This window comes from Oryctolagus cuniculus, chromosome 11 (assembly GCF_051225735.1).
Source record: "Oryctolagus cuniculus isolate XC-2025 breed Fujian yellow rabbit chromosome 11, ASM5122573v1, whole genome shotgun sequence".
In the NCBI taxonomy this organism is placed as follows: Eukaryota; Metazoa; Chordata; class Mammalia; order Lagomorpha; family Leporidae; genus Oryctolagus; species Oryctolagus cuniculus.
This window is the reverse complement of record NC_142877.1, coordinates 99,147,337-99,175,227: the sequence shown is the minus strand read 5'-3', so window position 1 is coordinate 99,175,227 and position 27,891 is coordinate 99,147,337. Positions and strand designations below refer to the sequence as shown.

Below are 27,891 nucleotides of genomic sequence, written 5' to 3'. Positions count from 1 at the left end.
CCGCTGCACCACAACACCGGCCCCCAGACTATCTTTCTTACAGTCCTTCCCATTGACTTTTTTTTTTTTAAGATTTATTTATTCACTCAAAAGTCAGTTACGCAGAGAAAGGGAAAGGTGTCCTCCATTCAGTGGTTCACTCCCCAGTTGGTCTCAACTGCTGGAGCTGAGCTGATCCGAAGCTAAGAGCCAGGAGCTTCTTTCAGGTCTCCTACATGGATGCAGGGTCCCAAGGGCTTGGGCCATTTTCTATAGCTTTCCCAGGCCATAGCAGAGAACTGGACTGGAAGTGGAGCAGTCAGGATATGAACTGGCGCCCACATGGGATGCTGGCATCTTTAAAAAAAGTGGCAGCTTTACCCGCTAGGCCACAGCACCAGTCCTCTCCCATTGACTTTTTTTTTTTTTTTTTTTTTGACAGGCAGAGTGGACAGTGAGAGAGAGAGACAGAGAGAAAGGTCTTCCTTTTGCTGTTGGTTCACCCTCCAATGGCCGCCGCACTGGTGCGCTGCGGCCGGCGCACCGCGCTGATCCGATGGCAGGAGCCAGGTGCTTCTCCTGGTCTTTCATGGGGTGCAGGGCCCAAGCACCTGGGCCATCCTCCACTGTACTCCCTGGCCACAGCAGAGGGCTGGCCTGGAAGAGGGGCAACCGGGACAGAATCCGGCGCCCCGACCGGGACTAGAACCCGGTTTGCCAGCGCCGCTAGGTGGAGGATTAGCCTAGTGAGCCGCGGCGCTGGCCCCCCATTGACTTTTAAATAAACTTTTAGGGTGGGAATATGGGTAGGAGGGAGGGTAGAGTGAGAGGAATAGCTGTGTTCCTAAATTTGTATATATGAAATGCATGAAGTTTGTATACCTTATATAAAATTGAAGAGGATACCACTCCTCCGCCTTGTGGCGCGGGCACACCGGGTGCTAGTCCCGGTCGGGGCGCCGGATTCTGTCCCGGTTGCCCCTCTTCCAGGCCAGCTCTCTGCTGTGGCCCGGGAGTGCAGTGGAGGATGGCCCAAGTGCTTGGGACCTGCACCTGCATGGGAGACCAGGATAAGCACCTGGCTCCTGCCTTCGGATCAGCACAGTGTGCCGGCCGCAGCGCGCCGGCTGTGGCGGCCATTGGAGGGTGAACCAATGGCAAAGGAAGACCTTTCTGTCTGTCTGTCTCTCTCTCTCACTGTCCACTCTGTCATAAAAAAAAAAAAAAGGATACCACTATTATATTTAGTTATAATATCTAATGTTAAAGATATTGGTTGTGGATCAGTGACATGTTACTCAGTATTCATTTATGCTTAAGAAATAAAATATTTTAATTTTTGACATTTAGTTAAGACTAACAGAAAAACTTGCGTAGATAGTCAGAATTCATCAGAGCTTTGTTGAACTTACAATGATGGAATACGTAGTGTTTTGTGAGACTGTTAAGTTCAACTTTAGTAGAATGAAAGTGCATATGAGAATTTTCCTCATTGTATTAAAATTAGAGATTATACACATTTTTAAGAGTTTTAACCCATCCTGAAGAATGAGTGTTTAGATTCCTCCTTCCTGGCTTTCCCACTATAGAGCGTACTGTAGTCCTTATTTCTAAGAGTAGATGAGAAAATAGTATATCAAGTCCTCATGTCTCTCAGAAATGAATACATTTTGGGATATGGAAGATGAGGTTCACATACAATTTCTTTTTAAAGATTGATTTACTTATTTGAAAGAGTTGCATAAAGAAAGATCTTCCATTTGCTAGTTCACTCCTCAGATGGCCGCAGTGGCCAGGGCTGGGCCAGGCCAAAGCCAAGAGCCGGGAGCTAGACTTCTTCCATTCCTCCCACATGGATAGTAGGGGCCCAGGTACTTGAGTTGTCTTCTGCTGCTTTTCCCCTGTCATTGGCAGGGAGCTGAATAGGAGGTGGAATAGCCTGGAATTGAACTTGCACCGATATGGGATGCTGGAATTTCAGGCAGTGGCTTTACCCACTATGCCACAGTGCCACCACCACCCCCCAACACACACACAGACAATTTACCTTTGGTATATTGTAAATAAGATAAAAGTAGTCTTGTATTGATGGTAATAGTAATTTTTTATATGACAAAATAACCAAGTATGATAGAGGGTCTTAATCTTTTCTGCTTCTCACATGGCTAAGGGATACAGTATCTTTCTATCAGTAAAAGTAATTTAGTAATTCCCACAGGGAGGAAAATGGCTGCATGAAAAAACCTGCCTCTGCTCTTTAATTCTTATATAAGTATTCACTTTTAAAATGGCTTATGTAAGGGGGCTGGCACTGTGATGCAGTGAGTTAAAGCCTTGGCCTGCAGTGCTGGTATCCTAATATGCGATGGTTTGAGTACCGGCTGTTCCACTTACAATCTAGCTCTCTGCTAATCTGCCTGGGAAAGCAGTGGAGGAGGTCCCAAGTCCTAGGGCCCCTGCACCCACATGGGAGACCCGGAAGAGGCTCCTGGCTTTGGATCAGCTCAGCTCCGGCCATTGCGCACAAGTAGGGAGTGAACCAGCAGATGGAAGACCTCTCTGTCTCTACTTTTCTCTGTAACTCTTTCAAATAAATAAAATAAATCTTAAAAAAAAAAATTGGCTTATGTAAAACCTCTGGACATACTTCACTTGTTTGGAAGCTAAATTAGAACTGCATTTCCAGCATGTTAATACATCTTTGGGACTGTGTACTGCAGAATTGTGTTGCTAGATCCAAAGTAAAAAAAACTCCTACTGACACTTGATAACCAGTTTTACGGTACACTGAACCATAGGGAGGCTGTTATAATTTTTATATATGTATATGTTTTAATTTACATATGCTTATGTTGTTAAGAGTCATCTGAATAGGAATTTGCTTGGGGTTGCCAAAGAGTGAAGTATTTTCTTGAAATGATGAAGTGAAAAAATTAATTTGTCTAGAAAGCAGAATTAAGGGAGTTTTTAAAATATAATAAAATACAAAGCAGTTTCTAATTGTTTTTATGAAACTTAAGTTCTTTAAATATCCTAAAATAATCTAAGGTGTAACTTAGTCAAAACTGTGAGCTCATGAAAGTGAGCTTTTTCGCTGTATCCCTAGCACCTAGTATTGTGTTTGGTAGATGTGGAATAAATGAGCTTTGTCCTCTGTCCTCTGAATAATTTCTGTAGGAGAGCATGCCAACAAGCTAGACATTATATCTATTGTTAATCTTGTCATGTTTAGCAGAGAAAAAGTACTGGCAATTTTTTAAAATTTCATTGAAAGATTCTGTAATCCCTGTTTGGATATAATCATTAAATCCTTAAAAATTGTGTAGTAAAAAGGGGAAATACCATGGTCACAGAAAATAAACTAAAATCCTTAGAAATCATTAAAATGGATAGGTGGGTTGGGAAAGCCTTACTCTTTGAATTAGGATCTGACAGATAATTCACTAGTGTAACTGTCTTTTATCTGCATTCTCTGCTTGCCTGTATGGTTAAAATTCAGTAGTACTATTTAATTTATAGAGCAATCTTATAAATTTATAATTCTACAATATTCACTTTACTTTTCTAAAAACATGGTCAGCATATTCTGATGTCATTAAATTTCATTCTTAGAAAAATGACTGTTTATATGTTTGCTATATCACAAGTTTATTCCTTATATACTTTAAATGATATAAGCATAAGCAGGCCACTTGTGTAATCTGTAAAACAAACCTCAATGTTTTTATTGTCATCACTGGACAGAAGTGTATTTGATGCTTTTAAGAGTGTACTAGTGGGCCGGCGCCACAGCTCACTAGGCTAGGGTTCTAGTCCCGGTCGGGGCGCCGGATTCTGTCCCAGTTGCCCCTCTTCCAAGCCAGCTCTCTGCTGTGGCCAGGGAGTGCAGTGGAGGATGGCCCAAGTGCTTGGGCCCTGCACCCCATGGGAGACCAGGAGAAGCACCTGGCTCCTGCGATCGGATCAGCGCGGTGCGTTGCCCGGCGGCCATTGGAGGGTGAACCAACGGCAAAGGAAGACCTTTCTCTCTGTCTCTCTCTCTCTCACTGTCCACTCTGCCTGTCAAAAAAAAAAAAAAAAAAGTGTACTAGTATTCCTTTAAAATAAAAGGATCAGTGAGAACATTTGCCTGGCATCTAGCTTCCAGTCATATTTTCCTGCATGCTGCTTGTTGATACAGATGATGACAGTTTGATATATTTTTTCAGGAACATGCATTCATGTATTCATACTAGTTTCCACTTGTTCTCAATATAATATTTTTTCTCCATAAAAGATGACGCAGGACTTAAAATTCATAGCAAAAGTACTATAGTTCCATATTTGAGTTTAAAACATCTGAACTCTAGAGATCAATATAAGAGAATAGAGTCATTCTTTTATAGTTTCTGTGACCATGGTATTTCCCCTTTTTACTACACAATGATTTCAGAATCAAGCTGCCATGTACCAGACAGTAGGATGTGTCCATACCAAAATTTAAAACTTCACTTGTGTGTTAGTTTGCTTCCCATTACTTAAACTAAAATACCCAAGAAGAGCTTCTTGCCAAACAAAAGATTTATTACAGCCTACAATTTGGAGGTTACTTTTCATTATTAGGCAGCCCCGTAGTCCGGTCCCTGATGGAGGCTGATCATGACAGGTTGAGGGAATGATCACATGATGAGGCAATAAGCAGAGAGAACAGTCAAAACTTGAACTCAAATAATCAACCCTTTTAAGAGAACCACCCCCAGAGAGGATGCCCCTAGTGACCTCAAGACTTCCCACCCGACCAACCTCTCAGATGCTATCATTAGATCATCTCCACCCTACTCCTTCAACCATTAACATTAAGCATCAGAATTTAAACATCTGCAAGAGTTTTGGGGAAACAAGTCCTGCTCAACCCACAACAACTTGTATTTAGAAGGTGTTTTCTGTGGAAGTCTCACTTTGTTATCCTGTATAGTTATTGGTCATAGAAAGCAAAGACTTAATACTGAGTCACTTACAAGACAATATGTGCATAGTGTATGATTGGTCTAAGACCTCATTTTCTTAATTTTTAAATGAAGAATGTCATATGCCTATAGAAAAACGTAAGAAGTTATTTAGGAGGACCACCTATGACCAGAGTTTCAGTTTACCAAAATTGAATTAAGTACTGTTACCATTGTGGAAAATGTGGAAAATTAAGTACAATTTTCCACATTGCATTTAACATTATATAAGAAATGGTTAACAAAAGAATAAAAACTGTTCTTTTGAGGAGTCTCTGCTACTTTGACCATTCAGTTTTGAACAGTTGGTCCTGTTTTCCAAAGTGGTAAGTAATGCCAAGTCTCATCATGAAGTAGCATTTAAATTTTATTTAATCACTCTTAAAAAAAAAAACACATATTTGAAACTCTATAGAATTTGACTAAAACACAGTGCTTAATGAACCAATATAATTTATACCCTTTGAAAACTGAAGTTATATATAAAAGAACAGTGTTTCCTTTCACTAGCTTTTATTTAAGGGTATTAGCCATTCTAAGCAAGAAGAGAATCTTACGTTAGATTGTTACTGCCTTTACCACTATCTACCAAACTGTACTAGAAAAGAATTATCAACTCCATACAAGATAGACCAAAGTTTAAAAGCAAGGGTTTTGAGAGAACACTTTTCTCACATTTTAAGCTCTGTGCGTGGAAGGGAACGCAGTGTATGAAAGAGACAGAAAGACACACAGATTAGAAGTAGACTTACTATGCTTCTTTGGTGTTTGTTGTTTACTGGTCATACTATAGTGTGATTTTCAGTTTCCTTTTTCATTTTATATTTTTATTTGAGAACCTGAAACAAATAGTATTTTGTTGTTTGCAGGTCTCCCCAGGGAATTCAGAGATTAGCGAAAGGAAATAAATGTAGGAAATTTTTTTATTCTGCAGTTTTCTTTTTTTATTTATTTTTTTTTTTATTTTTTTGACAGGCAGAGTGGACAGTGAGAGAGAGACAGAGAGAAAGGTCTTCCTTTGCCGTTGGTTCACCCTCCAATGGCCGCCGCGGCCGGCGCGCCGCGCTGATCTGATGGCAGGAGCCAGGTGCTTCTCCTGGTCTCCCATGGGGTGCAGGGCCCAAACACTTGGGCCATCCTCCACTGCACTCCCTGGCCACAGCAGAGAGCTGGCCTGGAAGAGGGACAACCGGGACTACCCGGTGTGCCAGCGCCACAAGGCGGAGGATTAGCCTAGTGAGCCGCGACACCGGCTTGCAGTTTTCTTAAAAAAAGAGTATTAACTATGGCAAGTGCCACGGCTCACTAGGCTAACCCTCCGCCTAGCGGCGCCAGCACACCGGGTTCTAGTCCCGGTCAGGGCGCCGGATTCTGTCCCGGTTGCCCCTCTTCCAGGCCAGCTCTCTGCTGTGGCCCGGGAGTGCAGTGGAGGGTGGCCCAAGTCCCTGGGCCCTGCACCCCATGGGAGACCAGGAAAAGCACCTGGCTCCTGGCTCCTGCCATCGGAACAGCGCGGTGTGCCGGCCGCAGCGTGCCTTCCGCGGCGGCCATTGGAGGGTGAACCAACGGCAAAGGAAGACCTTTCTCTCTGTCTCTCTCTCACTGTCCACTCTGCCTGTCAAAAAAAAAAATATATATATATATATTAACTAGTCATCTTTTAGAAAAATCTTTGTATCTTAAAATGCTCATACTGTCTTAAAATTTTAGTTGTCTAAAGCATGTTTTTCATAGCAGAATGTTAACTAATCTATATAAAAGGTGGGTTAACAATTTTAATTATGAACTTTGATGCTTTTGAACTTTTGAACGTTCTAACATTGAGTACATTTTAAAAGTTGACAGTTGCTCAGCAATTTTATTATAATCAGATTTTTCTATTCTTAGACACTGTAAAGTAGGAAAGTTTCAGAAGTTGAAGAAGAGATTAATTGAAATTTTAAGAACAAATACTAAATTTATAATTGTTTGCTTTCAGTCAGAAATTGGGTTTGGGAAAATGGAAACCTACATCAAATTGGAAAAGCTTGGAGAGGTAAGTAAATACTTCAAAGATGCAAGACACACTTTTGTCCATGTTCATCTTGTAAATTCCTGTACTATTCTACAGTTTGAGCTAACCAGGATAAAAATCATAAACACTATTGTATAAAAGATTGTGTCTTATTCTGAAAAAGCAACAGAAAGTTAGAATTTCTATATTTGACACTATCCCGTCAGTTTTAGAGGAAATGAGTATTTTTATAGCCATCTAATCTTCTATTGAAGCACAGTGTAGTGTGCTGTATTGGTAACAAAATAGGCATCTATTTGTTAGTGTTCATCTCTTGTCAGGCTACCGTTTGTGTTGTCATATGGGAAATTGTATGAATTCAAACCTTGGACAAATAAAAATGCTATCTTTAAATATAAAGACATATTTCATTGAAAGTTAAAGAAATTCTTAAGACCATGGTTTTTTTGAACTTGTAGTATTACCAACTTAGAAATGCCTGCCTTCAGAAAAAGAAAGGGCAAAGAAAATAATAGAGTTGGTAGAGTTGGTTAGTAGGAAGGGAACTCTGAAGGCCGTCCTGGCAATGATAGAAGAGGTCTCCTATAGAACATACTTGTTTTTAAAAAACAAAATTTTTAAATATTTTTTCATTTGAGAGGCACAAAGAGAGACAGAGCTCCCATCTACTGATTCACTTCCCAAAATGTCTGCAATAGTCAGGGCTGGTTTAGGGTCAGGACTACAGTGAAAGCAAAAGCAAGGAACTGGAAAGACAATCAGGTCACCCATGAGGGTGGTAGGAACCCAATTACTTGAGATATCTCTGCTGCCTCCCGTGGTCTGCACTGATGGGAAGCTGCAGTTGGGAGCCAGAGCGTACAGTGGAACCCAGGAACTCCAATGTAAGACATGGCTGTCAACCACTAGACTAAACACCTGTTCTGCAATGTTTTTTGAAAAGTCTGGAAACATATGTAAAATTTTAATGATTTAACAGTATGTTAATTACATTTTCAATTTTTAATTAATATGTTCAAATTATTTCCTTCAATATGCACATACCATGGCAAGTAAAGCACTTTTGATTTTAAAACTACTGATCCAGGCTGGCGCCGCGGCTCACTAGGCTAATCCTCCGCCTAGCGGCACCGGCACACCGGGTTCTAGTCCCGGTTGGGGCGCCGGATTCTGTCCCGGTTGCCCCTCTTCCAGGCCAGCTCTCTGCTGTGGCCAGGGAGTGCAGTGGAGGATGGCCCAAGTGCTTGGACCCTGCACCCCACGGGAGACCAGGAAAAGCACCTGGCTCCTGCTCCTGCCACCGGATCAGCGTGGTGCGCCGGCCGCAGCGCGCCGGCCATTGGAGGGTGAACCAACGGCAAAGGAAGACCTTTCTCTCTGTCTCTCTCTCTCACTGTCCACTCTGCCTGTCAAAAAAAAAAAAAAAAAAAAAAAAACTGTTGATCCAATTGTCAATCAGAAATAAAGTATAAAATGTAAATTAAATATTCTGTTTTTATACTGTTGAGGCATACTCATTGCATGAGTATGGAAGATATCTATATGGAACCAAAAGTTGTCTTTGCTCTAAGAAAAACCAAGACTGATCATTGTGCAGTTTTCTTTGCCAGGTGGAACTTAACAAATGCTTAGAAACTAGAAATCACTTTAGGACTATTAATTATATAGATTGCATTAGAGGGACCATCATGATGTTTTATATGTGTCCTTCAAAAATATATTTTATAGGGTACATATGCAACAGTGTATAAAGGAAGAAGTAAATTGACAGAAAATTTGGTGGCGTTAAAAGAGATCCGATTGGAACATGAAGAAGGTGCACCATGTACAGCTATAAGAGAAGGTATAGTATATAGAGAGAACATTTTAACACCAAAGTTGCATAAGTAAAATAGCCCAGATATAGAAATAATAGATGATCATAAGACATAATTAAACCTTGAAAGAGTTGATTTTCAAAGCCAAAATATACAACAGAAAGTAATTAACTATTATTGTATATCTTATAATGAAATATTTTGAAGGCATTTAAAAATCGCTGTCATAGACAAATATTTGACATAGGAAGTGTTATATATATTGGTATATGGGGAATGTGGCAACATAGTTAAAAATAAGAAATAAAAACATAACAAGAAAACAAAAATGTAAACATTTAAATTATTCAATTTTAAAGAGAAAATGGATTATTTAGAAAATGATTTAAGGCAACTGATTAGTATGGTGGAAGGAAAAATGTGCTCCTTGCACTTTATCTCTAAATTAATGAGATGATATGGAGAGTATTGTAGTATTGAAGATAATTTTAAGTATGAGAGCATCAAACCTAGAGCCATAGAAGAATGATGACATTAACATTTCTACTACTCATTCTATTGACATTTCTACTCATCTTCCTGGTGAATTATTATTTTAAACTTAAAAGAGAATATTATATTCAATTTTGATATATTAAACTTCAGCTTTTTATAAAGACTGACTACCACAGACTAAATAGTTGTATTTTCTGTTTTGCAGTTTCACTATTGAAGGATTTAAAACATGCAAATATAGTAACCTTACATGACATTGTTCACACAGATAAATCCTTGACTCTGGTCTTTGAGTATCTGGTAAGCATTTAATGAAAATTCAGTATTTAATCTTGCTTTAGAAGAACATAGCAAATTGGAGTTTTTAACAGCCTCAGGGACATTTTTGTTTAGCTGTTCATATTTAGCTAAATTAGATGCATACAATATCTTTCCTTGTAAAACAACTTAATTTTGAAAATTAAATACTAGTAAGTGAATCAGCCATGCATTGTGAAAACTCTGCATTGCATAGTAAAGTACTGTGTCTTTTCAGGATAAAGATCTAAAGCAGTATATGGATGATTGTGGAAACATCATGAGTATGCATAATGTAAAGGTAGGTTTTAGTGGTATTTTTAAACCTGTGCAAAACATAGATCAGCAACATTACATAATGAGATATTCTAGCCTCATAATTATTCTTCAGCATTTTCTCCTTGGCATTTTAAATAGATTGTAATCCTCTGAATATATTTACTTAGAACTTCTATTTACACTTTAGTTTTCCTAGGACCTGTCCTTTTTGTAGAATGGCTTCATTTTAAAGTATTTTAGAAATTACTTCTGACATTCACTTTCATATAACAACAAATTCTCCTAAACATAGAACACATTTCAAGATATATTCTGCTTTAAAACATCCAAACATTTAAAGTCAATGATAGGTACATTCTGCAAAAGGCTTTCTTTAAATAACAACCTCCCTACTATACTTAAAATGGTATTTAACAGCTTTTCAGGATATTAGTCTAATGGGTAAAGGCAGGAAGCTGCAGGTATTAAGAATGCTTTGCTGGAAATACTAATCTATATTCTCAGGAAGAAAAGTAAGATAATTGTTGTGTTATTATATATAAATATTCAAGTAATATAAAAAGTTTAACAGTTGGTATCAGATGAAACTGAAAAGTTACTGGATAAAAGCATCTGACATAGTTATGTTCTTACAGTAGATTTCTTTAACCTGAATGGTATACTTCAGATTTAGTTGGCAAAGACTTATCCAAATTTGTCAACAGTTTGTGATAACCTATTCTGGAAATAGGCTGTCCTAGCTGTGTGTTTGGGATGTTTCTAATTCTGTAGGTAGTGAATTTAAACTTAGATTAAAAAAAAAAAATGAGTGGATAACAAGAGCCAATTTCTGTTTCTAAAAGAAACCTCAGAACATATGGATAACACATTGCTTCAAGAATGTCAGAATAGTGCTTTAAATGTATTTCCATGTACATTCTATGAGTTGTTATCATATTTTGCATTTTGTTTGCAAGACCATATAATTGTAATTTGTGTATATTTTCTGTGTGTGGCTTTTGTTCTTCCCTTACTTTTATATTACCAATAATTTTCAAAGAAAATAGTCTTTAATTATCATAATTTGATAAAAGTTTGAGATGTGTTTATCTTAGAAGCCAAGTCTACATGACTAACTTAAGTCAGAAAGCACTTTGTTGTTTGTTTAAACTGTCTTTATATTTCTCAAATATAAAATGTAACAGGAATATATTGAAATATAAATTTTAGAATTTTCAAAACACATAAATATGTAGAGCCTAGAGACTGTGCTGTTTAGAATTCATTCTGGGCATATCGTTCATCTGCTGCCTTGGCTTAGTCTCAGTGTTCCTCAGCCTTTTCTCACCTACAAGTGAACTGAGGATATACTTCTGAATTCTCTGTACCTGAGGTTCTTTTTTGTTAACCCCAGAGAATCAAGAGACTTTCTATATTCATCTTTTTACCAAAATTCACAACAAAAACTCTACCATTAGCCTTATAGGAATTGCTTTTTACAGAGTCATTCAAAGCATTATAGTGCTAATGCTGCTCTCTGAATCACAGATTTTGAAAGCTGAGTAGGAGGTGCTGAAAGTAAAGTACCCAGGAGGTGGGTGATAGAAGCTAGTTTAGGTTATTTTTATAGCAAGTAATTTGCCAGAACTTTGTAGCACCATTCTCTTGGTGCCTCAGACTTCTGATAAAACCATTTCTAGTGCCTTATTTTAAAGAAACTGCCCCAGATCAGAGTTTTTTGAGGGGGATTATTAGGGAGGTGAGTGGCAGGGACTGTTTGGTTGTTTTGCCAGAATCTTATAATTAAACTATAAGCTTTAGTAGGCCATTAAGTTTATGAGAATATGTTTATTTCAAGCCATTTTCTGTAAGAAATAAACTATTATAAGTTTCATTTGATTTTCATAGATACTGTTAGGCCAAAAAGTAGTGAGATTCTTCAAACTGAATAATAAACTCAAATTCAGAAAACAACTATATAAGGAAAAGGCCGGCCGGCGCCACAGCTCAATAGGCTAATCCTCCACCAGCAGCGCCGGCACCCTGGGTTCTAGTCCAGGTTGGGGTGCCGGGTCCTAGTCCCGGTTGCTCCTCTTCCAGTCCAGCTCTCTGCTGTGGCCTGGGAGTGCAGTGGAGGATGGCCCAAGTGCTTGGACCCTGCACCCGCATGGGAGACCAGGAAAAAAGCACCTGGCTCCTGGCTTTGGATCAGCACGTGCGCCGGCCGCAGCGCACCAGCCACTGCGGCCATTGGAGGGTGAACCAACAGTAAAGGAAGACCTTTCTCTCTGTCTCTCTCTCACTGTCCACTCTGCCTGTCAAAAAAAAAAAAAAAAAAAAAAAGGCATTATGGTTTGGGATATAACTACTTTCTTTTTCTTTACTCTACACAAGTTGTTTTCTTGCTTACCATAATTTATGTTTATTCCAAAATATGTATCATTGCCTGTAAGACTAATATTTACTTACTTATTTCTGTAGCTGTTTCTATACCAAATTCTACGTGGTTTGGCATATTGCCACAGAAGAAAGGTGTTACATCGAGACTTGAAACCACAGAACCTCCTCATTAATGAAAAAGGAGAATTAAAGCTTGCAGATTTTGGTATGAAATATATGAGAGGATGTTAACTTTAAAAGAACAACCATTGTCACAATGTGTCATCACTTTTTATGTGGATTTGGAAATTTTCTCTGTAGCCCAGAGAATAAGATACTTTGCAGAACTTTGGTGGGTGATTTTTGTTGATTGGGGCAAAGACTAAGAGGCACAGGGTTTCAGGTGTAGTCCGTAAGTGTCTAGGACTTTTGAGAACCATTCAGGGGGTCTGCAAAGTAAAATATATTATCAAAATTACACTAAACAATATTTGCTTTCTTTCACTGATGATCCAAAGCAGTAAGAAGTAGAGCTACTGGTTCCTTGTTTCAAGGCAATACTGCTAAAGTGCATCATTGTGCTGTTCACCTCTATGCATTTGTAGGAAAAAAGTGTCCGTTACACCTAAAAAGATACTTGATAGTGAGATAGTAAAATACATAAATTTTATTAAATCTGTTTCTTTGAGTTGAATACATGTCTTTGTAGTATTTTGTGTAATAAGTGGAAGAGATACATAAAACACATTTGCTGCACACGGAGATACTGTAGTTATCTCAAAGAAAGTCTCATGTGGATGGCAAGGACCCACTACTTGGCCGTCACCTGTTACCTCTCTGGATATGTATTAGCAGGAAGCTGGAATAGGAATTGGAGCTGGGACTCAAACCCAGGCGTTCGTTCTAAATGGGATACAGATGTCCCCAGGGGCATCTTAACCACTTTGCTAAACACCTGCCTGTTGCAGCCTGTTATTTCAAGGAAAGCAATCAAAAGTGTTTCTTGTCAATAGTAAATTTCAAGTTTTCAGTCAAAAATTGGATTTTAAAAATTTAGATCTGTCGCTTTGGAATTTGATTACTTCCCAATACCTAGAGGCTTTTCTGATGAGATTTGGTGATGTTAGTAACAATTTTTTTTAATATGCTAAAAACATTTTGAATGTTTTTAGGAACCAGTATTTTTCAAATGACCAATGTGTGATATTACAGAGTCATACATACATGGTAAAAATACATACATGGGTAAAAGATACATTTGCAGTGTAAGATAGACCAATGAATTTTATTATAACAAAAGTAAAAGTTCATTGATAACATTTCAGTTACCACATTACCTTTAAGAAACAGCTTACTTTCTGACTAATATATTATTGAAAAACACTATTCACAGTGATCAGAAAGGCTGTTAAAATGCTTCTCTTCTTCTCAGTTTTATACAAGTTTTGTTCCTCTCTCTCTCTCTCTCTCTCTCTATACATATATATATGTATACATATAAAATATATATAGTGATACATGTATTTGATAGATTGTGATAACATATATTATATATTAGATTTTTTTATTATTTTAACTAAAATACCAAACAGGAGCTGCTTAGAAGGGCGAAAGATTTATTTCAGCTTACAGTTTTCAGATTCATGTTCCAGGAGCAGGGACTCCATCAGTCTGGTACCTAATGGCAGAACACTTGAGGAGAAGGGATCACCTAACAAGCCAGGAAGCAGAGAGACACAGAGAACATGCTCTTCTACCCACTGTGGTCTCTCCTTATAGTGCCATTGTGATTCAGTCATGGGGCTCCACCCCAGCAGCCCAATCCTATCCCATCACTTCCTAAAGGCCTTAACTTCAGACACCATAACTGAATCAACTTTCACCTTAATCCATCAACTATTAATCTATTAACCATTAACAAGACTTGCAGCTATAAACATTGGCATGAATTTGGGGAGCCAATCGTGTTCAAACTGTAATAGATATGTATCAAAGCAACATATCAGCACAGATTGAATGTAAAAGCAAATGTGGAATCCAGCCATCTTTTATTAAAATAGATTTTAAAGAGATTCATAAAAATTTAGGGGTGGATGTTTAGCACAGCAGTTGAGATGCCCCTTGGGACACCCATGTCCCTAGGAGAGTGTGATTTGAGTCCTGGCTCCACGCTATTCCATTTTCCTGTGCACCCTGAGAGGCAGCAGGTGTTGGCTGGAGTAGTTGGGTATATGCTACCCAATGGGAGACCCAGACTGAGTTCCTAGTGGCCTGATCCAGTCCCAGCTGTTGTAGGTATTTTGGTGGGGGTAGAGGGTGAACCAACAAATGGGAATTCTCTTTGTTCTCTCCCTCCCTTTCTGTTTGTCCTCTGCCTTTCCAATAATATAGTGTTCTTAAAAACAAATATAAGATAAAATCATTCTTACTAATTTTTATTTTGAAAAAAATATTTTTTCATAAAATATTACTTATGCAGTATCTGCGTGCTGTTTTATGAATAAGTAATTTTTTTTACTTATCTATTTTTAAAGGATTTTGAAAAATAAAATTGCAAGCTCTTTTTGCTTCTAGAAAGTAAAACTTATGTTGAAGGAACTTGGTAGAATATCTATGAATATTTTATATTCACCATTCTGAGAGTTTAAATACACTAATTGATTAGTGTTTAAAAGCCCATGAAATTTTCCATGATTAGCATGTAATTTTTCATAAATGATTATAATAATAATAATAATACGGCCAGCGCCGCGGCTCAATAGGCTAATCCTCCACCTGCGGAGCCGGCACACCGGGTACTAGTGCCGGCCGGGGCGCTGGATTCTGTCCCGGTTGCTCCTCTTCCAGGCCAGCTCTCTGCTATGGCCTGGGAGTGCAGTGGAGGATGGCCCAAGTCCTTGGGCCCTGCACCCGCATGAGAGACCAGGAGGAAGTACCTAGCTCCTGGCTTCGGATCAGCGCAGTGCGTTGGCTGCAGTGCACCGGCTGCAGCAGCCTTTGGAGGGTGAACCAACGGTAAAGGAAGACCTTTCTCTCTGTCTCCCTCTCTCACTGTCTACTCTGCCTGTCAAAAAAATAATAACAACAACAACTACTCATGTTCATGACTCAGGATACAGTTGTGATTACCAGGCTTTATTTCTGGGTAGTCAACAGCTTTCTTAAGTTGGAAAAAGCATAGCAAACATTTTATAACGTTTATAGCAATTAATAATATCCAAAGGTGGTAAGTCTCTCTTGTTCTAATATTATTCTTATGATTTAAAAAGCTGCAAAGAGAATACACTATAACATTAAAATTATTCTAAGGAAACTTTCTCTAAGTGGATTTCTACAAGGAAATTGTCAGTAAAACTCAGTTGGATCATGGTCCAGTAACTTCAGGATTTTTGATTAAAAAAAAATGGTGTACCGGCGCTGCGGCTCACTAGGCTAACCCTCCACCTTGCGGCGCCGGCACACCGGGTTCTAGTCCCGGTTGGGGCGCCGGATTCTGTCCCGGTTGCCCCTCTTCCAGGCCAGCTCTCTGCTGTGGCCAGGGAGTGCAGTGGAGGATGGCCCAGGTGCTTGGGCCCTGCACCCCATGGGAGACCAGGAAAAGCACCTGGCTCCTGGCTCCTGCCATCGGATCAGCGTGGTGTGCCGGCCGCAGCGCGCCGGCCGCGGCAGCCATTGGAGGGTGAACCAACGGCAAAGGAAGACCTTTCTCTCTGTCTCTCTCTCACTGTCCACTCTGCCTGTCAAAAAAAAAAAAAAAAAAAAAATGGTGTAGCAAATGAAAGTTGGAATTTGATTAAAAGATAATAAAAGCTTATAGATAGAAGAAATAAAAATGTGGATCTAAGTGTCATTGACCTATCTGGGCATTGTAACTCATGGGTCAAAGAACCCAGGCACTAAATCCAGTGCTATTTAAAAGTTAAACTTGTCTCTAGTTGTGGAATTATTATTTAGTGTTAGTACATAATGATTTGATGACCCAAAACTTCATGCACTCAGCAGAGTTCATAAAACTAGTTTTGTTGAAGCCTCAGGAAGCTACACAGGAGCCCTCATGCAGCCCTTTGAATGGAGTCCTGGTAAGGTTTGAGGCTGAGAAAGCCAATGTGTTTCTTAATTCTTTGTTTTCTTTTCCCTGTGAAGGGTTAGCTAGAGCCAAGTCAGTTCCCACAAAGACCTACTCAAACGAAGTTGTCACGCTGTGGTACCGGCCACCTGATGTGCTTCTGGGTTCCTCGGAGTACTCAACCCAGATTGACATGTGGTAAATATATACAGATATTATTACCATTCATAATTTTGAAAGAATGTAGCTGTTAACACAGAAGCATAATGATAGGCATTTGGTTTTCAAAGAGGTATTACTTCAAAGAAGCATAATATAAACAGTGATTCAGAGTTCTGTCCTGGAATTAGAGTACCTGTGTTTAAATTCCAATTCTGCCACTTAGAACTGTAATAACCTTATTCAAATCACTTGTCTATACTTAGCTTCCTCATTTGAAGAAATGGGAATAGTAAAAAAAAACTAGAGTTCTGTAGATAAGATTAAATGCGTAATAAGTATAAGGCACTCATGTTGTTTATTATGTAGTCATTTTAAAACATTATTTTTAATATTCATCAAAATCCACCTGCCTTAAAAGTTGACCTGAAAATAAGCCGGCGCCGTGGCTCAATAGGCTAATCCTCCACCTTGCGGCGCCGGCACACCGGGTTCTAGTCCCGGTTGGGGCGCCGGATTCTGTCCCGGTTGCCCCTCTTCCAGGCCAGCTCTCTGCTATGGCCAGGGAGTGCAGTGGAGGATGGCCCAGGTGCTTGGGCCCTGCACCCCATGGGAGACCAGGAAAAGCACCTGGCTCCTGGCTCCTGCCAGGATCAGCGCGGTGCGCCGGCTGCAGCGGCGGCCATTGGAGGGTGAACCAACGGCAAAGGAAGACCTTTCTCTCTGTCTCTCTCTCTCACTGTCCACTCTGCCTGTCAAAAAAAAAAAAAAAAAAGTTGACCTGAAAATAATCAAAATATCCTTACTGCTTTGGCCACCACTTTGGTCATGACACTTTTCTACTCAAACATCTTTGTTGCTACTCTATTCATTGCCTATAGAATAAGGTACAATTTCCATAAGGTATCTCTAAATTACTTTTCCCAACTTATTTCATACTGTTGTTTAGTATAAATGTTCCCTTTTAAGCAAGTGGCCTACTCACCATACCTCAACAATACCCTGGACTTTGACATCAGTCTACCATTCTGTAACAGTTCTACTCAGCCTCTCTAATTAGGGCTTGTTTCTACCAACCTTTAAAACACAACTTCTTCTAAGTCCTGTTCATAATATACCCCAGCCTCCAGTGGCAAGTCCTTCCTCTGAACTGTGGTTGGATTTCTTGGCTATACTGTATACAGTGTTATTATATCACTTTTGTTGTTGCCTTGAAAAAACCTGGTCCTATATAATTTTTTTCTTTGTTAATTCATTTTTTAGATATGGAAAAATATACATAACATGATTTTTCCCAATTTTAAGTGTACAATTTTGATACTAAGTACATCGACATTGTTGTGCAAACATTTTCACTGTCCATCTCCAGAACATTTTTTATCTTGGTAAAACTGAAACTGTGTTAAACATGTGGGATGTGCCCTGTTTCACCCCCTCCTTCTCCTGTCCCTACAAATCACTATTCTACTTTTGTCTCTATGAATTTGGCTACTCTGGGTACTTCCTATGAGTTGAATTATAGTTTGTCCTTTTGTGACTGGCATATTTTATTTAGCATAACACCTTCAAGATTTTATCCATGTTGTAGCATGTGTCAAATTTTCCTTCCTTTTTAAGGTTGAATAACACTCCATTGGATGTATGTGCCACATTCTGTTTTTTCCCTTCACCCATTGATTGGGTTGCTTCTGCCTTTTCACTGTTGTAAATAATGCTGCTGTAACACAGGTATACAAATATATCTTCAGGATCCTGCTTTCAGTTACTTTGGGTGTATTCCAAGGAGAAGAATTGCTAGATAATATAGTGATTCTGTTTTTATTTTTTTGAGAAGCTTCATACTATTTTTCTAGCAACTGTATGATATTTACTTTCTGTAGAAACTTATTATATGAAATTAAATTTTAGATACAGTTGCTTGAATTGGGGTCTTTTAATGACAGTATGTATTGACTGAACCTCCCCACCTGTTACTATTCTCTTTTACACACACACACACACACACCATCCTGCACCTAAATGTTCTATTTCTACTCCTTGCATCAAAAAAATCTTGAATCACTGGCTTCTCTATCCTGGCTATCCATTACCTGGGGCTACTGTGTCCTAGATTATCATAGAAGCTAAGAGGTCCATTTACAACTGTTTTGTAATTCTTTGTTTTCTTTTCCCTATGGAGGAATTCTCAGTTGGTTTTCCTCCTTCCGGTCTTCTTCCTTTCAGACCATAGTCTGCACAATAGCTGATGTAAACGTTTAGTGAGATAGTAATTGTAATTCAAACACTTAAAAATCAATTTTTCACGCAGTGTAAGCACTCAGTCTGTTAGCTATTGTTAGTGTTACTCTTGGAGGATCATGCAGAGCTGGACATTTTAAGTGGGAAAAAATGAATATAACAATATGGAAGTTGAGACAGAGTAAATGTTAACAAATTAGTTCTGAAAAAATGTCTGCAGGAGGTTTGCTGGTAGGCTTGTGCAAATTTCTCTAGAGAAGCAATTTTTAGGAAAAGATTTTTGTGCTTCATAATATGTAAATTGTTCATTTTTTCCCATGATATATTTTAAAGGGGTGTTGGTTGCATTTTCTTTGAAATGGCTTCTGGAAGACCTCTATTTCCAGGATCAACTGTGGAAGACGAACTGCACTTAATTTTTCGACTGTTAGGTAACAGAAGAAATCTTTTCCTGGTGATTTTGCACTTACAGTTGACTAGCTAGATAAGACTGTCTCTAAAAACGTCTATTTAAGAATTTGATATAGAGACTAATGTAAATAACTGTTAGGTGTAAGAATTTCAGTTGATTTAGTTGTTATAAAAATAGATACATTAGGTAACTTCTGTTCATTTACTGAGTTTCATCCTTACAATAAAGATGTTGTGGAAGAGCAGAGAAGAGAAATAGTGTTGAAAATTGACCTTCAGTCCACCAACCAGGAATATTTCTTAGCTTAGGTGGTATCAGCTGGATAGAAAAAAAGGCCCAGAATCATCATGACATCATTGCATAGTCCAAAAAATGTCAATGTATGTTTACTATTTTTATCATCTCAATTTCAGTTGAAATTGTTAAATTATCTAGTACATGTAAATTGTTCTCACATATATAACTTACAAATATATTTTTATGTATACTTACATATTTTTTTAAATTCAGGAACTCCATCTCAGGAAACTTGGCCAGGTGTTTCTTCAAATGATGAGTTCAAGAACTACAACTTTCCAAAATATAAACCACAGCCTCTAATTAACCATGCACCAAGGTATTTTTTCCTTCTTTCCGATCTTTTGAAGCATTAGTCACAGTAAAGATTCAGGAAAAATATACACACAATTCTTAATTATTTTATGATCTCTTTTAATTTATTCCATCATGTTAGATTAACTTTATAATTTATTGACCAAGAATTGCCAAAGTATGTAATTAGAACTGAATTGTAAATAAAATGAATATAGAATGTATGTAGTAGAATTCTCGAGTTTATGTAAGTAATTCTTTCTTCCAGAAAGGAAACACTGATCAGTACCTTTTTCAGTATCATAAAGATTATGATGAAATTTGTTTTGTTTTCTACAAAATTGTTCTATATTTTATAATACTCTAAGAAAATATTATAAGTAAAATCTTCATTCTGACATAAGATGATTCATAAGTGTTTTAACCAATGTTAATGATATATTTTGTATTAGAAGTATATAAACTCTGATCACTCAGCAAATATCTTCTAGATATCAGCAGGTCAGTTAAAGTTTGTTCTCAGTCTTACGCTCAAATCAATCTAATCTACCACTAGAGTTTGAGTCATTTCGTCTTGTAGACTTTCTCACATTTTCATTATGATAGACTAACTCTTTTGACTGCATTTTTAATTTTTTCCTTTAAAGTATTTATGAATTGATGCTATTATTATTACTCTAGCAACAAATAGCATTTTAAGTAGACTCTCTTAGGAAGAATACATGTACTGGGTTTTTTGTGTCTCTCTCCAAAGTGGTATAAGTCCTGTTTTTATCATACTGCTTGCTGTTGCTAATGTTCAGTTGTAGAAGGTTGAAGCTCTTCTAAGACAGATTCATTAAGACTTGATTTAGCACCTAGCTTGTCTGTACCTAGGAAACTCTGGATATGTGCGAGTGGCAAACTACAGAGGATTAGAATAGCCTGGAGAATGTCGAGGCCACAGTGTCCACATGGCTGCCTCTCAGAGCACTCAAGAAGATGAAATTTCTTTATTCATAATTGTACTTTTGCTGGTGAAAGGTGTAGTGCAAGATAGAACCCATGTGTTCTCTTTAGTACATTATCCCTTTAAAATAATCCCTAATCCTCACTCTCATTTCTGTTCATTTCATCACTGTAACTAGATTGACTATATCTTTGGTTTTGTAGCCCAGATTAATGAAATTGTTGAGGCATATGTAAATTAAGCCAGTGTCCCTGCCAACCATGTGGAATGCTGGATTAAACTGGCTCTGCTCCTCACCCAGCCCTGGCCATTGTGGGCATTTGGGGAGTGAACCTGCTCACTTCCTCATAAGTTCAAACAAACAAAAAACCCAAAGCTGAGTGGCTCATCCCTGTGTTTATCTTGAGCCAAAGTGATTCATTTTGGAGTCACTTTATTGTTATATTTTCAACTATACAATAGGAAGATGATGCTCCTGGATGCTTGCCTTGAGTGGAATACTGAAAATTGATGCAGTTCTGAAGTTTTCCTTATGATAGATGTTGCTTTGTCTTGGCATAGAATGGTGATTCTTAAATATTTTGTAATTTTAATTTGTTCTTGAATATTGTAAATTTCAATTTCAGCCCAGTTATTCATGGATTGTTCTTTTAAAACAAAATGTGTTTTAGGGCCAAAACAGTTGTCTGTCTGAAGACAACAAGAGTGACTAATTTGGGGGCACTTACATTTAGCAAATTAAAGCACTTAGAATAGTTTTATCTTAGAAGTTTCTACCAGCTGAAATAAAAGAGAATAAATTGCCACTTGGTTTTTGTTGCTTCTAGGTTGGACTCTGAAGGAATTGAGTTGATAACAAAATTTCTTCAGGTAAGTCACATCTTAGTTTGTAATTGCTAAGTGGGTATTTGTACATTTCCTCATCCATGGAATGAGGTTAGTAATTCCTCCCTCAAGGATTGCTAATGACAAATAAGATACCTATGGTCATATCTAGCAGGCTTAAAACACATGCTTCAGTTGAAAAAAAAAAAAAAAGGTTCCTTAGGTCTTCATGTGTCTGGGTTTCTCCTTATGACCTAAAACAATGGGAGCTAGTCAGGTGGCATAGATCAACTATGTCAAGGCTATGTTCTCTGGAATTCATGCTCTCTTTTCCTTATACTTAATTGCCTTACAAGATGCTGCACCTCCAAATACCATTCATATTTTCGTACAAAGCAGGAAGAAGAAGGAGGAGGAGGGTGTTACCAACCATATTAGTCTTCTTATATCTTGAAAGTAGAGGCTTTAGCAGAAATACCAACCCAAGTCTCATTGGCCAGAAAATTAATTGTAGGAGAGGCTGGAGATTGCAGACTGTCATAATTAGCCTAAATTTAGAACAGTTGTAATTCATAATCATTCTGCTGGAGTTGGAAGCATAGACACCTTGAGTAAGTCTAGGTTGTGTCATCAAAAAAAAGCAGGAAAATGGGTATTTGGTAACTAAGAATGACTTCCATAAAGATAAGAGATATTCCTATCAATCATTTGGAGTTCATGAAGAAAAGTACTACCAAAAGTCAAATCCCCTTTCAATTTTATTTAAGATCCAGCCTTATCTTGGAAATGTAGAACTGAAATAATTATTGCTACATAATCTCAGTAGCAGCTCAAATTAGAATATATCTGGATTACTCTAGAATGGTGCTTAAAAAATAGTTATTAAGTGATCTAGATTTTTAACAAGTAGCTGTATGTACTAAGTTGCCCTTGCCCTACTTTTTAATAATTAGAGATAAAATTAATGATAATGAGGCTATTGTTTTCTTTTTACAGTACGAATCCAAGAAAAGGGTTTCAGCAGAAGAGGCCATGAAACATGTATACTTTCGAAGTCTGGGACCAAGAATACATGCTTTACCAGAAAGTAAGAAAAACTGTGATTTTCCCCCCACCCTTTGTTTTCATTTGTCTAGGATTAGGGACTGGGGTGGAACAGGTGCTTTTGATTTTTAAGCCTAAAATATGAGTTTTTTTCTGTAATTTTGATTAGAATTTCTCTCTCCTTTTTTTTTTTTTTTTTTTTTAGATTTATTTATTTATTTGAAAGATGAGAGAGACAGAAAGACACAGGCAGAATCTTGCATCTGCTGGTTCACTCCCCAAATAGCCCCCATGGCTGGGCTGGGTCAGGCTAAAGCCAGGAGCCAGGAACTCCATCTGGGTGTCCCATGTGTGTGGCCGGGGCCCAGGAACTCAGACCATCTTCCACTGCTTTTCCAGATACATTAGCAGGGAGTTGGATTGGAAGTAGAGCGGCTGGGACTCAAAAATGTTGTTCATATGAGATGCTGTTGTCAAAGGAATACAGTCTTACCCACTGCACCACAATGCCAGCCCTCATCAGAATTTCTTAAAGAGGGTGCATTAAAAAATTCATAGAGAATAGAATTGAAAGATACTTATTTTGATGCAAAAAAATTTTGAAATATATGCATAGTTACTTCATAAAATGCATTTCCACAAACTTTTTGAAGCCTTTATGTTTGGTTTCTTTGCTTTATTTCTTGTCACAGTGAACACATTGCCACTACTGTATAAGAAATCAGTAGCACCTAGGCAGAGGTCATCACTCTTATTAGACTTAGGTTGGTACATACTACCTCATGACAGCCATTGTCCTTAGACCCAATCTGGATTCGATTCAGAGTTGTTAAAAGTGGATTTCTGGGCCGGCGCCATGGCTCACTAGGCTAATCCTCCACCGCTTGGTTTTCTCCTCAAAACAGAAAAGGAAAAATCTTACAGCAGGACTACAACCTTATACGTGTAGTAAATGTTCTGTGTTGAATCAGCATATGCTTTTTAAACATCTTTCTTTAGTTAGGTTGTATTTGTTTTAAATAATGTTAGACCTTCATCAGATAATTTGTGTCCAAAATTTTGCATTTTAGGTGTATCAATATTCAGTTTGAAAGAGATTCAGTTGCAAAAGGACCCGGGTTTTCGAAATTCTTCTTATCCAGAGACAGGTGTGTTTGTCATAAACCATTTCACGTGTCGATCATGAATTTTTGTATGGAACCAAGCTTTTGGTTTATAAATTGATCAGTAAAATTATTGATGTACAAACCAATGTACAGTGCATTCCACAACTGTGTCTGTTTAGCATTGCACGTCCTCACTTTTCTGTATGATGTGGGCAGCTCAGTAAACCTTCAGAGAGGAATCTGACTCAGTCAAGTCAGGGATACTGAAAGCTGCAGATGGCACAAAGACCTTTTGCAAGTCACCTGGCTTGATCTGCACGCGCCATCCGTGGTACCTGAGGCAGAAGACACATCTTGTGCTTCTCTAGTCATCAGGCTCTTCACTTCGAAGCACAGAAGCTGTAGACTGACCCCATCAACAAAAGGGCCCTTTAAGAAAGTGCTGATCATTCTTACGGTGGAATATCAGCTTTTGCTGGTGGGAACATTAGCTTCCTAGAGTCACCAAATACTGTATGTGGGATAAAACTGAACCTTGAACTGCCTCATAAAATGACTTTATATTTTAGGACATGGGAAGAACAGAAGACAGAGCATGCTCTTTTAAGTCTGATAACATGGTTTCAAGCCCAGCCCCCAGCCTTTCTTATCAATCAAGGACTCAGATCTGAAGGCAATTATTTCTTTTGGTGAACTTGGAATCTCCGTTTGTCTACACTGTCCTCTTCGCAGTGGAGTCTTTTTATTTCAGACCTACAGATTGTTTTTATATTTGTTGTCACAGTGTGACAATGTTTTTGTACAGTCAGTTTTCAGGTCTTCTCTGCCATTAGAGCCAGTAGGTTACAGCTATTGATGTAACTGTAGCTGCAATTTTTGTGCAGGACTGAGAAACACAGTGCATTATTTATTGCGGAATCATTGCTGCTAAGTAACTACTGTCTGTTTAACACAATAGTTGGATGCCTGAAGTTGCAGTGGCTTTATTATATGTGAATGCATATGTTTTTCCTCACGAATTGTTTTACTGCTGCATTTTTTGTTTGTTTGTTTGTTTGTTTTTAAAATTAAACTGCAGTGTTTCCTGGAATGTAAATTAGCTTTGCTTAACAGTAAAATAAGTGAGCCATCTTGAACACTCTAAGTTCATGCTGTATAATTTCTTATTGAACATTAATAAAGAGTAGCTAAGAGATTGATAAACATATTATGTCTAGGAAAGTATGTGATGCAGAATTTGATTCAAGAAAGTGAACATCTGACATTTTGGAGATTTCACATTAGACTAATAAAGCACCAAAATCGCTCATTTTTACCTATTATTCCTCATTTTAGAAATGTCTGCTGTATATTACTGGATATCTGTATACTAATACACTCATCTATTTTACCTTGTCCTTTAATTTAGTTAAAATTTAGCCATATAAGTCAATTCAAGCATAAAAGGTCCTGCTTTTATTTGTTTTAAATACATTTCTTTTTTTATTAGAAAGGATGATCCTTCATTGGGGAACAGTTTCTTTCATTTGGGGGCTGTGTGTATTTCTGTAACATTCACTTGGAATCAGCTTAAAGCTGTAATATGTCCTTGAATGAGCCATGATAAATTGCAAATGAAAGAAATGAGAACTTAGAGGACTGCTTTAAAGCATTGTAGGTATTATCTGTTTACTAGAGATACTAAATATTAGTTTTAAGAGAACATCATAAACACTTTGGTGTTGGAAACAGTGTTTTAAAAGCATTTGTGTTCACTTTTAAGGACTATTTGTTTAGTGCATCTTATAAACTATAAATCTTACTTGGTATATTTTGAAATGGTCATGTAAATTTTTGCCTTATATCATGAAAATAGTCATAACTTAATTTTTTTCCTGGCATTCACTGTAAAACATTCAGGGGTCCTACCATTTCTGTTCAGGAAATCTTGTAGTTTATTGTTATTTAACAGTATTAAGTGAATTTTTGTATATTTCATTTTAACTTTATTTGTGAATAGTGATTGTGGCATGTTTGGGGGTGTTATTTTAATATTTTCATGATACTGAAGTTTTAATTTTAAAAAAAAATGTTCTGGAAGAAACAGACTCATGTTGTAATGGTGAATATTGGACCACTACTGCTTTTCACATTTGTAAGTTGGTTTTATGTTAAACCCTGTAGCCTAACAAACTGCTGTTATTTCTAACTGACAGACATGTATTAATATTGTACTTTGAAGGTTATAAATATTATGTGAAAATTCCTCCATTTTGTTTTGAAATTTATAATAACAAAATCTCCATGTTGTTAAAATGTGGTTTTGTTGAGTCACACTTCTTTCTTAGGGAAGAAAACTGAGTAGTGGAATTTTTTTTTAATGGGTCATTCTTAAAATAGCACTGTCTCACTGTGCCAAAAGTGATGCTTTGTATTTTTGCTGACCGTTTATTAATCTCTGCTGTAATTTTACAGGATAGCACTCTTAGTTACAAAGTATCAAACTTAGTATTTCATATTGTAAAGATTTGATTTGTTGCAAACTTGGTATATAGTTAGTTATTCTAAGTGTGATTCTTGAATATAAAAGGTGAAGAAGTATATCCAGTTGTTACATAAAATTCTTCCTTGGGAGGTTCTGGGGTATTCATTTTATTAAAAAATTTGGCAGGCAAATGAATGTATTTTGTTTTGTTTGATAATTGAGCACCATTCAGATCCTGAAAACTCTGAAGTGAAGACAATTGAAACTCAGAAATTTTGAACCTTGACCACTTATGGTTCCTCTTAAACTGACAAGGTTCTTAAGGTAAGAGAAGGTATTTCTTTTATTTTGAATGTGTCACTCCTGGTCTGTAGAGCAGCTGCACACTGTTGGCTCCCTTATCAGTTTAGAGTCAAAAGACTAATTAGTTATTAACATGCTGTGGTTATCTTTTAGATTCAAGATAATTCATGTGGATTTTCTTTACCTTTTTTTAAGTTGTGTTAAGATATATGCAACATAAAATGTTACCTACTTGTAAGTACAGAATTCAGTGGTGTTAATTATATTAACAAAGTTGTATGATAATTACCACCATTCCAGAATTGCCCATCACTTCAAACTTACAAGAAATAATTCCCTATTTAGTCTCCCCATCCGGCTCCTGATAACCTCTAATCTACTTCCTGTCTCTGTGGAATCTGTTTTTGATATTTTTTATAAATGGAATTATACCGTATTTGTCCTTTTTGTGTTTCACTTATTTAATTTAGTTTAGCATAGTATTCTGATGGTTCATCCATTTTTGGCATTTACCAGAACTTCATTTCTTCTCATGGCTAAATAATAATGTATTATAAATATATATATTTTGTTTATCCATTCTTCAGTTGAGGGTCACTGGGGTCCCTCCCTCCCTGTTTTAGCTGTTGTAAGTAAGACTGCTGTTGGCCAGCGCTGTGGCTCACTAGGCTAATCCTCTGCCTGCAGCGCCGGCACCCCGGGTTCTAGTCCCGGTTGGGGCGCTGGGTACTAGTCCCAGTTGCTCCTCTTCCAGTCCAGCTCTCTGCTGTGGCCCAGGAGGGCAGTGGAGGATGGCCCAAGTGTTTGGGTTCCTGCACCCACATGGGAGACTGGGAGGAAGCACTCGGCTCCTGGCTTTGGATCGGCACACAGCACTGGCCGTGGCGGCCATTTGGGAGGTGAACCAACAGAAGGAAGACCTTTCTCTCTGTCTTTCTCTCACTGTCTATAACTCACTTTCTCTGTCTCTCTCTCTCACTGTCTAACTCTGCCTGTCCAAAAAAAAAAAAAAAAAAAAAAAACTGCTGTGAACATGGTTGTAGACATATCTGTTGAGTTCCTGTTTTCAATTCTTTTAACTGTTACGAGTGGAATTGTAAAGTCATGTGATAATTCTGTATTTAGCTTCATGAGGAACCATCAAATTGTTTCCCACAGCAGTTGTTTTACATTCCCTGTAGTAGTGCACGAGAATTCAAATGTTTCCTCATCCTCACCAATACCCAGTTTCCCTTTTCTATTACTATATCCTCACCAGTACCCATTTTCCTTTTTCTACTGCTATATCCATTTTAATAGAAGGGAAGTGGTATCTCCTTGTAGCTTTGATTTGTCTTTACCTAATGATTAGTAATGTTGGGCGTCTTTTCATGTTTGGTTTTTTGTTTTTTTTTTTTTTTGCCATTTATATATTTACTCTAGAGACATGTCTGTTCATATACTTTTTTATATAGTTTACAGTGTTTCTTTTTTTAAAAAAATATATTTATTTATTTATATTAGAGGCACA

The 27,891-nt window shown here is 37.7% G+C and overlaps 1 protein-coding gene across 3 annotated transcripts in view; it reads left to right on the top strand.

Annotated features, from left to right (window-relative positions):
- Positions 1 to 26,269, top strand: part of CDK17 (cyclin dependent kinase 17) — a 105,250-nt gene extending 78,981 nt beyond the window's left edge. For all 3 annotated transcript variants that reach the window (XM_008256919.5, XM_051845785.3, XM_089308808.1), the window contains exons 6-17: positions 6,943 to 6,999; positions 8,707 to 8,821; positions 9,496 to 9,590; positions 9,826 to 9,888; positions 12,327 to 12,450; positions 16,368 to 16,488; positions 19,021 to 19,118; positions 19,610 to 19,715; positions 21,467 to 21,509; positions 22,461 to 22,551; positions 23,579 to 23,656; positions 24,184 to 26,269. In XM_008256919.5, the coding sequence (XP_008255141.1) occupies positions 6,943 to 6,999; positions 8,707 to 8,821; positions 9,496 to 9,590; positions 9,826 to 9,888; positions 12,327 to 12,450; positions 16,368 to 16,488; positions 19,021 to 19,118; positions 19,610 to 19,715; positions 21,467 to 21,509; positions 22,461 to 22,551; positions 23,579 to 23,656; positions 24,184 to 24,221 (1,029 nt within the window). In that variant the 3' untranslated portion in view covers positions 24,222 to 26,269. The remainder of the gene's footprint in view (positions 1 to 6,942; positions 7,000 to 8,706; positions 8,822 to 9,495; positions 9,591 to 9,825; positions 9,889 to 12,326; positions 12,451 to 16,367; positions 16,489 to 19,020; positions 19,119 to 19,609; positions 19,716 to 21,466; positions 21,510 to 22,460; positions 22,552 to 23,578; positions 23,657 to 24,183) is intronic.
- Positions 26,270 to 27,891: the final 1,622 nt, after the last annotated feature.